The following is a 10,190-nucleotide window of genomic DNA, read 5'->3' on the forward strand; positions in this document are numbered from 1 at the left end:
ACGCTATGCGTCGCCAGGTGTTTCATCGGATTTGAGGTGTTACCTCCTTTGACAGTATCACAGTATCAGCCTAAAGCACTTGTTGCAAGCTGCTGAGTTTGCATCTTTTGCTGTGAAGTACAGCCAGACTTTTGACCCTTCGCCTTGGGCATTTTTAATCTGTAGCTCTGCATAAAAGAACTTACGTACCTGGCCCCGCCTACTATCCTCGGAAACGTAAAATGATTGGCTAGAAGTGTATCACCGCTCAGGAAAAAAAAGCACCGAAATAAAGCACCGAAATGTGTGCTGCTTTTCGGTCTGGTTACTACCGTTTATGTCAGAACCGGTGCCATCATGGCACCGGACACCGGTACCCATCCCTACTTATGATGCTGATGCTGTTACACAGCTGTCTTATGTAGGGATGTTGAATTTTTTGCATTTGCTATAGTGTAATTATTGTAATGCACAGTGTAAATTATCCTGAGGTACCACAGGAAAAAAAGATGAGTTCCAAGAGTAAAAATAAATCTCATCCCTCCTCCTCGGCTCAGACACAGTGCACGCTCCTTTAGAGCTGCATACGATCCAGCATCACAGTGTGAAATCTGTATCTGCTAGCAGGGCCTCTGTCAGTCTGTCTCGCATGATCTCCTTAGTTGAGTAAAAAGGCAGATACAGATTAGAGTGACATGTCTCTGACTCAGGGAAGTGCTGCTCACAGGTGCCGCTCTGAATAGCAAAAACCTTCATCTTGACCTGGTCGATGCCAAGAATAGGAGCTCTCCTGTAACCAGTCAGGAACCCTGAAGAACAGCAATGGAAAGAAAATATCATTTTACTTATCTTATTTTTTTTGAAAACTTTTACATACCTATACATATACATATCATCATCACATCACAGGAAAAAGTATTTTTGCATATTTGTCACATTTATGTGTAATAAGTAAATACAAAACACAATTGTTAATTTATCATTTCATTCATTAAGGGAAAAAATATTCAAGCCTAGCTGGCCCTATGTGAAAAAGCAATGGAGCTCTAAATGTATTAACTGGTGGAAGCATCCTGGCAGCAAGAACTGCAGTCAAGTGTTTGTGATAACTGGTAACGAATCTTTACATAGCTTTGGGAGGAATTTCGGCCCACTTTCCTTGGCATACGTTTTTGATGACTAACTCAACCATAAAGCAGCTTTACAGTGTATTAATCAAAACAATGCTGCTCTCTAATATATCTTGGTAAAGTGCAGAAAAATCTAATGTTTTATATGATACAGTGTGATTTCAGTAACATATCATAATGGAGGCTTCAGCAAGTACTTACGAAGGAAATCTTTCCTCTGCTCTTCAGTTAGTTCATCAAATACCTCCCAAAACATCTGTATGGTGGGGTGGCGGTCATGATATTTCCAACCATAACTTGTGTTCTGAAAACAGTGAAAATGACTGTTATAATCATAGAGTTTGTAAGGTCAGGCATATATACACTATGTGCCAAAAGTATTCCCTAACACATCCAAATCATTCAATTAATGTGTTCCAATCACTTCCATGGACACAGGTGTATTAGATCAAGCACTTAGGCATTGTTAAGGTTCAAAAATTGAGGAAGGAGAGTACAAACAACCATGGTCCAGAAGCTCTTGGTCAAACAATGATTTTAATGAATACACGCGTGGGAAGACAGGAATTGATCTTCGACTTACTCAAAGCATACACAGATTTTTATAGCATCAGGGTTTGAATTAATGACGCCCCTTCATACGTCACAGACAGGATATATACATACGTCAAATCAAAACCACAATGACTTTTAATACAGTCTAAAAAGAACATTGTCTTCTATCTTCATAACAGGTACATCCTGTCACTGCCGGATGCTCGCTTGTCATCTTGACACCTCAGCAGCAGTTCGGCGACAAACTGCTCTTTTGCAACCCCAGCAAAACATGATTAAACTTTCCCCTCTAAATGATTCTCTCTAACTGAGTGTGTGTGTGTGTGTGTGTGTGTGTCTGTGTGCTAACCACAATTGCAACCCGATTTCACCTCGCCGACTAGCTCCTGACCTCTAACCAGACAGAGAGACAGAAACCACTCTCAGATATGTAATAACCGAACTGAAACTATGTATATATCATCTACTAAATAAATTTTTTAATCAAGAACCTCTACTAAAAGCTTAATACAAGAATATGGACATATAAAAGATATTAAAAATAACCTGATATAAGTGTTTTGTAAGCATGTATTGCAATCCTTCTATGTTCTAGTTTTCCCTCAGCATGGATCATCTGGACACTCTCACCAGTGAAGCTTAAGACCCTTAATGAACCTGAACATCAACATCATCAAAATAAGCACAGATATGCAATATGTATAAAATAGTTATAACTGCATCTGGAATACAAGGTTAATATAATAACTGTATGCATAAGCATCTTAAGGCCTTCTTACAGCTATCTGTTACATTGTTAAAGCAATGATCATACTGCAGATTATATCATACTGGTAAAATCCTTTTTGTTCATCCCCACAGCATGCAGACTACTTCTACAAACATGTGTGAAAGGACGAGTCGCTCTCAGGAACTGAATGAATTCCAGCATGGTAATGTGATAGGATGCACCAGTGCAACAAGTCCAGTCATGAAATTTCCTCGCTATTAAATATTCCATAGTCAGCTGTTAGTGATATTATAACAAAGTGGAAGTAATTGGAAATGACAGCTAGTCAGCTGATGCTAAGGCTCATAGTGCACTTAAGTCACCAATATCTGCACTCTGCTGTTGTTACAGATGTCCAAACTTCATTGGTTTCCATGGCTGAGCAGCTGCATCCCAGCCTTACACTGACAAACACAATGCAAAGCGTCAGATGGAGTGATTTAAGCATCTCAACACTGGACTCTAAAGCAGTGGAGATGTGTTTACTGGAGTGACGAATCACACTTCTCTGACTCCGATGGATGTGTCAGGGTTTGGTGGTTGCCAGAAGTACTTGTCTGACTGCACTGTGCCAAGTGTAAAGTGTGGTGGAGGGGCGGTTTTGTTGTGGGGGCTGTTTATCGGGAGTTGGGTCGCCCCCTTAGTGCAGATGAAAGGAACTCTTAATGCTTCAGCATATCAAGACAATTTCATGCTTCCAGTTTGGGGATGGCCACTTTCTGTTCCAACATGGCTGGGCACCAGTGCACAATACAAGGTCCATAAAGACATGGATGAGTGAGTTTGGTGTAGAAGAACTGGACTAGCCTGCACAGAGTCCTGACCTCACCCTGATAGAACATATTTGGGATGAATTAGAGCAGCAACTGTGAGCCAGGCCTTCTCCTCCAACATCAGTGTCTGACACCATAAATGCACCTCTGGAAGAATAGTCAAAAAATTCCCATAAACACACCTAAACCTTGTGGAAAGCTTTTCCAGAAGAGTGGAAGCAGTTATAGCTGCGAAGGGTGGGCTGAATATTATATTATACTATCATACAAAAGTCTGGATTAAGACTGAGATGTGACTCAAGTTCATATTTGTGTTAAAGCAGCCGGCTGAATGCTTTTGGCAGTATGCAGTACACAGTTATTGTGCTACAGGACAGCTGTGAAACTACAGCCTGTGTCTGTTTGGCTGACTGTACCTGTTTGAACTTTTCCCAGTCATGCACGTCCTGGCCGACCAGCACTCCCTGCAGCTCCTCTGGTCGAAACAGCCTCACCAAATCCTGCTCACACACCAGGAAGAAGCCTCGCTTGAACTCCTGGAACAGACTCTCCACTGATGTGTTGAAGGCATGATTCACATAGGCCTCCACAAACTCCTTCCTGTTTAGGAGGGAAAATGTTAAATTAGCAAACATTTCACAGAGACAAAGGTGCTGCAGATGAACCTCACAAACACTTCATGTTTTATATGCTTACTTATTTTGACCTGTCAGTGGCTTTCCAGGAGTTTGAGGATCCAGGTCAACATCTGTTCCATCCCAGATTATCTGTAAATTAGTTATAAATCAGATGAGTTTAGCTGCAAAAACCTGAGAATGAGACAGATTACTGATCATCTTCTATAGTAAAACGCATACTAAAAAGTTGCCCATGAGGTTATCCAGAACATCATCTTCATAGTTTAAGATAGTCTGCAGACTCCTTTAACCTCCTAGGACCTGGCGTCCAGATATGTGGACATCACATTTTGGGACGTCTAGACCAAAATACTTAATTCTTCTCTACAAGGGCCTGATATCCACATACGAGGACATTATACTGCCACTGTTCTATCAAAATTTGATACAAATGTCCTCATATGTGGATCTCATTTTTCTCAGAAACAAAAATTAGGTAAAAAGAAAAAAAAATCTGGTAATTCTTTGTTTTTACATTCTTTAGGTCCCAATCAGCCCAAATAGCAAAGAAAATTAAAAATGCATGCCATGAAAGAGTTCGGGTCTTAGGAGGTTAAAGAAATGAAAACAAAAAGTTGTATTAAAAGAAGTTCAACTATGTACATTTTACAGCAGTCACAAGTTACTGTAACTTTTGACACACGACAACTTAAAATACGTCCATCGATACATTTTCTTCTGCTTGTCCGGGGCCGGCTGTGGGACCAGCAGCAGCATGTGTTACTGAAATGAAATGGATACTTACCGTCCTACAGTCGGGCTGAACTCCATCATATCCTCCAGTGTCGGCTCTAAACTGAGTAGCTTCTTGAACAGAACCAGTGGGAATGGTAAGTGTATGATACACTGGTTGTACAAGGCCAAGCCACACAGTAGTCCAAACAGGAAGAAGGTTCTCTTGCTCTCCTCTGTTGCCTGCATTAATAAAAGTTCACTTTGGTTCTATTATTGCTTATCGTTTAAATTTCAATCCTTTAACCAATTTTATACAGTTGGTGGGCTCAGTTTTAAAGTCTTACATTGGAGGGAAACCATGCCAGGGTTTTGGAGTCATTGAGCATGAACATCCCAGATTCTTCTGACAACCATTTTAAGAAACAGGTGGTAAAAAAGGTCTCGTTTGTAGACATCTTTGCTGTTTGGATCCTCATCAAAATGGACCTGAGAAATATAAATATTAGAGATGCTTCTGGTAAGAACAGTTGCAGAAGAATGGCTATGCATTAATCATCAGGTGATCAATCAAATATTCACCACAAGTGGCTTCTTGAAGTCGCTGTGAGCAGCAGCTGCCAGCTCTCTGAAGGTGCTTTCAAAAAGTGATGCGCGCTGCAGGTGCAGTTTAAAAAATTTGGGTTTTGACTGGGGAATCCATCCGTAAGGAAAAACAAAAAGCATCTGTGGAGGCGCCTGCTGTTCATTCTGCAAGACAAAACAAAGTATCATGATTTTAAAATATTTAAATTCCAATTGTGATGTATATAAGGCAGCTGGTGAACCATGTGAGCTAGACTGGCTCTTGCTTCTGTTCTGAGGTTCTGAAACTGACGCCTGCCTGAGCTGTGAGTGAAAAGAGTGCTGAGAGAACTAAAACAAATGAAACAACAAAATGTTGGAATCTTCTGCAGCACTGAGGGCAGCTGCTGATTTATGATTGTATTCTGTTAGTTTATTTTCTGTTGTGACTCCTTTGATTTTTATAGATGGTTGTTTTGTCTGTTATATAAAACTGCTGAATAGGGTAGCTTTAAAGTGCGATCACTAATACACACTAACGCAGACTGGAAAATTACAAATTCTGCTATTGTTTTCCTATAACAGGGTGGTGAAGTTACCTGAGTGAATGCAGAATTCATGTCAAAAACCAGCTTCTTTGATTTCAGATCCATCACAAATGGGTACTTGCAAAGAATCACAGGCAGATCATCTGCATTCTGGAAAAAAAAGAAACAACCCACATAAACAGTTAGTGAGCTTAACAGTGTGTTAACATGAATGAGTCATTTTCTGGGTTGACTGCCATCTTAGCAGGTTCAAAGTACTTGTTGTCAGCTGACCTCACCTTGAGTTTTGACTTTGTTCACCAACGTTTGAGATCCTCCTTTAGAAACATCTGGCTAAGCTCGAGGCAAAAAGTTGTTTCTGGGATTTTCTTGTTTATCTCATTGGTCTTAAAACAAGAAGTGGTAGTATTTGTTATACTGGCTGTGTGAAAATCCAACTTTTTTTGTTGAAAATCTGAGCAGTAATACATTTAATTAAACTTTGTTGACTTCTGATACTGACATAGTACATATGCTGGAGGATTAGCAGTACGTTTCTGGCTTGAGCGTTGCAAGAAGCAGACTTAAAGATTGGGATCCACGAGAGGGCCGTCTTCCACACCTGAACATATCGGAGGGTGACAGTGAGGACCACCATTCCCCTGAGGATGACAAAGTTACAGTCAGCTCTTCACTGGCTGATATCGTGGAGTGTTCGTTAGAATAAAATGCTATCATTTAATACAGTGATGCATTTAAACAGTATATATTAATCCAATAAATACACTTTTAATAGACGTGCTGAAGATTTTAAAGTTGTTAAAGTCTGCCTAAATATATGCCTGAACAACAGACTTTAAAATTGCTTTAAAAACAATTAAATTACATTAAATAATAATTGAGTTGTGACGTAATTATGAGCTCTAAATCGCAAAGCTTCAGCAAGGTTTTGGACTAATTCCTCAGATTTGTTAAATTAGTTGTTAGTTTAGTGTTTTTTGCATAGGTGAGATTGTGTTATGAGAAATGCATTCACTGCTTTGAGAACTGTTGGAGTTGGATAGAATGATGTTGATGTGAGAACTGCACTAAAGTCGGGACAGCCAGTAAGCAAAATAGTAGGTGTCACCCGTACCTAAAATCTGGACGCTTTCATTGGGGAGTCGTTGCATGGTAGCAGCGACTGCATCAGCAAGCTTTTTGCTCTGTTGCCATCTGCATTTCTGTATGCATGCATGCAGAAGTTCATTGAGAAGCAGGAAGATCCTCAATCCTTCCACTCCCACAGGGTTCATATCAACAGATGGAAGCAGCTGCTGAACAGCAGTCTCAGCCTGCTGATGCAACTTGTTATTAATTAAAGGTTTAATTAAAGGCCACTTCTTACTTTTTTAGTTAATTACTCATCAGGTTACAAACGTGTGTTAGTCACATTCCAGTTCAATACCTCTGCAAAAACAACATCTCGCATTACCAGCTTCTCAAAACCTCGCCGTGCAAGTGACAAGTCCAAACCGGAGTACGTTTATCTTTGCTGACATGAAGAAAATGACAAATGTGTATATTCAAATGTTAAATTCAACAGATATAAAGAAGTCATGATCATGCTCATAAATGGTGTTCTTACTTCCTGTCAAGAAAGCCCCCGCATCCTCAGGACCTTCTATCGCTGTGCCATTGAGAGCATCCTCACTGGATGCATCACCACCTGGTACGGCAACAGCACCGCTTACAACCGTAAAGCTCTCCAGAGAGTAGTGCGGCGTTCTGAAAGGATAATTGGAGGTGAGCTTCCCTCCCTCCAAGACATCTACAGGAAGCGGTGCCTGAGGAAAGCGGGGAGGATCATCAAGGACTCCAGTCACCCCAGCCATAAACTGTTCAGACTACTTCCCTCAGGAAGGAGGTTCTGCAGCATCCGGTCCCGTACCAGCAGACTGAGAGAAGCTTCTTCCACCAGGCCATCAGACTGCTGAACACGTCATAGACACCTCAGCTTCACTACTGGAACTTCTACATTATGCACTCCATACTGTATATAAATGCCTCTGTTTTGCACAATATCCAACTACAAACCTCTGTATATTCTATATATTTATTTTTACTCTATTTAATTTGTAAAATATGTATACACACACACACGTAGACATACATATTTAGTATACACATTCAGTAATATGCATACACTCTTATATTGGACATATATTTATTCATATAATTCTCAGATTTAGCCATTCTTATATTTGCTTGTTCTTTTGTTATTGTACTTTGCACACCTCTGTTGCTTGTGAAGCTCGCACACAAGAATTTCACTCACATGTACTGTACCAGTGTACCTGCACATGTGATGTGACAATAAAAGTGATTTGATCTGATTTGAAAGCTTTGATTCACACAGGATGGAGATGTGAGCATCCTGTGAATTTCCCTGTGAAGAGTTCATGAGGTTAGTCAGTAACACTAAGACTACAGTGTAGATGCTGTGCAGCAAACCAGTTACATACAACAACAATAACAGCTGCTTTTGTGTTAGACTTACTCTTTTAGATTTTTCCACAGCTTTGGATTATATTTGTCAATCATGTTATCAATAGTGTTCTGTCACCTTGTTCTTTGTGCCACTGCCTGACTCGTTATCAGCGCCCTGTGAAAGAAGCAAAGGTTCGTGTTTGGTTTAGACACATGACCTCACAAGTAGATATAACTGGTAAAGCCATGTTTACATCCTCCCACAGGTATCCTTACTGCACTGTATGCATTTGTGCTGGTACCTCATTAGGCGTGCGTGTTGCAAATGAAGTGTTTCCTCCTGCATAGATGTTAGAAATGTCTAGAATAAAAACAGATGAGAAATTATCTACCTAAGAGTCAACTGTACTGTATGGGATGGTTTTTCAGTTCCAGAAAGAAAGATAAGATATAGCGACTTGCTCTTACAGTGGGCTTAATTTGTGACATTTAGGCAATAAACCTTTTTGTTGTTAACTGTGGTTAACTTGGTTATTTGGATCAAATTCAGGTCCAGTTTTATTTGCTTAAATTATTTTTTCATCAGCACTTTAAAAACATACAGCAGAAAACCTAAAACCTGCCGGTGAGTCTGTGACATTTATTTTTAGATTATTTTGAGATTTCCAGTATTTGATGCGTGGCCAAACATTTTGTCTATGATTATATTCAAGCCCTTATAGTCAGAATTACTAATTATTTTAAACTAAAGCTTTACCCAATTATCTATTGGGCTATTGGCTCATCTGTGTTACACCTGCAAGCAAGTGCAAAGCCCAACAGTGCAGCTCCTCACTGGTGTCAGAAGACTAAGTACCTCTGAGTAGCACTTTTTATTGCTGCATAGTGAATATATGTGTGTGTCTTTGTCAGGTTTATAACCTCTGTCTATACAGTTGGATGTGACACACCTTAATTATTACTCTAATAATAAAATTATTTAATTGTTACTGTTATTTTTGTGTAATTGTAAACTGAATCGACTCTGTTCAGATAAATGTATTTACCATGTGGCAGTTGCACAGGTAGTGGCACCGATGCCTGAGTCTCTTCTCCACGTCCCAGCTGCCCTTGTTCATTACACCCAAACGGAGTACACCTTCTTGGATCCTGTCAGTACCAGTGTGTGACAGCTGATTGAGAAAGAGGTGCATGAAAAGGAAAGTCCCACAATGTAAAACATTTTAAAACATCTGTGTTGTTGGTGGACCTCAGTATGATCACTCTGAAGAGTATAAGACAGAAGTTGAAGTTTCCTGTTCGCTCAGCAGTAAAACGCTTTTCTTTTTTCATTATTTATGATATAATTATAATTAAATGGTACCTTCCACATGCAGCCTTTGTGACCTTTGCCCCCCCAGAGCTCTGCAACAAGCCGAGGACGCTGTTCATTTTGTACGAGTTGTGGCCAAGCTGTCATATAGACCAGAGCCAAATGTAAACACTGCACCGTCCCGAGACCAGACAACAGTCCATATTAATTTTGCCATGTACATATAGTTATCTCAGGAGTTTGTGGAAAAGCAATCAGAAGCCAAAGAATAAGAAACAAAAAGGCGCTTTCATAATTAATGCAAAATGAACATGATAGTATGAAATTACTGGAATTTCTTCTTATTAAAAAAACAGACAAATAAAAGAAACCTCAGTATAAATACCTGGAGTCAACAAGCGCGTTCATGCTCACAGGTGTACACGGGGTGCTCACACACACAAACTACACCCTTTTTGGCTCCTCCCTCGAAGCACACTGTGCACTGTCGAGCTTACGTGCTGCACAATAATGTTTAATATTTAGTATCTACAGTTATATTCCCATATATCATCGTGATGTTGTTTGTTCTAATTGCTCTCGTTTTCTTCTGCTTGTTTTTCTTTTTTCATTCTCAACAGGTGAAATTAAAAAAGAAAAAAACAAACAAACAAAAAAACCCGATAACATGTAATATTTAGTATCTACTGTTAGCTAGTTTATTGTGATTGTGTTGTTTTTATCATGTTGCTCTTGTTGTTTGTTTTCTCTTCTGTTCTTTTAT

General features: G+C 39.7%; 1 protein-coding gene and 2 long non-coding RNA genes across 5 annotated transcripts; all 3 read right to left on the minus strand.

Moving 5' to 3' along the window:
• Positions 1-368: 368 nt before the first annotated feature.
• Positions 369-4,967, minus strand: LOC120720287 (probable E3 ubiquitin-protein ligase HERC6). The gene is made up of 6 exons (XM_040009904.1): positions 4,903-4,967; positions 4,629-4,798; positions 3,903-3,973; positions 3,623-3,806; positions 1,311-1,413; positions 369-788 (listed from the first exon to the last, which is right to left on the minus strand). Exons 1-6 carry the CDS (start codon positions 4,916-4,918, stop codon positions 577-579), a joined length of 756 nt encoding a protein of 251 aa, XP_039865838.1. The 5' UTR covers positions 4,919-4,967; the 3' UTR covers positions 369-576.
• On the minus strand, positions 4,968-7,388 carry LOC120720294. 3 transcript variants are annotated; one of them, XR_005692868.1, is made up of 7 exons: positions 7,094-7,388; positions 6,782-6,980; positions 6,170-6,308; positions 5,946-6,053; positions 5,719-5,817; positions 5,138-5,305; positions 4,968-5,044 (listed from the first exon to the last, which is right to left on the minus strand). It is a non-coding gene; the product is annotated as an uncharacterized LOC120720294 (long non-coding RNA). The 3 variants fall into 3 exon arrangements; XR_005692869.1 differs by having other exon boundaries at positions 6,782-7,180; positions 7,274-7,322; XR_005692867.1 differs by having other exon boundaries at positions 6,782-7,388.
• A 181-nt stretch (positions 7,389-7,569) lies between these two features.
• LOC120720300 lies at positions 7,570-9,245 on the minus strand. The gene is made up of 4 exons (XR_005692877.1): positions 9,162-9,245; positions 8,418-8,476; positions 8,186-8,290; positions 7,570-7,618 (listed from the first exon to the last, which is right to left on the minus strand). It is a non-coding gene; the product is annotated as an uncharacterized LOC120720300 (long non-coding RNA).
• Positions 9,246-10,190: the final 945 nt, after the last annotated feature.

The sequence above is a fragment of the Simochromis diagramma genome, unplaced genomic scaffold, assembly GCF_900408965.1.
Source record: "Simochromis diagramma unplaced genomic scaffold, fSimDia1.1 OVJJ01000575.1, whole genome shotgun sequence".
NCBI lineage: Eukaryota > Metazoa > Chordata > Actinopteri > Cichliformes > Cichlidae > Simochromis > Simochromis diagramma.

Bases quoted from the DNA above. Each gene is read 5' to 3' on its own strand.
- LOC120720287 (XM_040009904.1), bottom strand. The intron at 1,414-3,622 runs GTACAGTCAGCC...CACTGTTTTCAG, and splicing joins ACTGGGAAAAGTTCAAACAG to AACACAAGTTATGGTTGGAA. The intron at 789-1,310 runs GTAAGTACTTGC...GCTGTTCTTCAG, and splicing joins GCAGAGGAAAGATTTCCTTC to GGTTCCTGACTGGTTACAGG.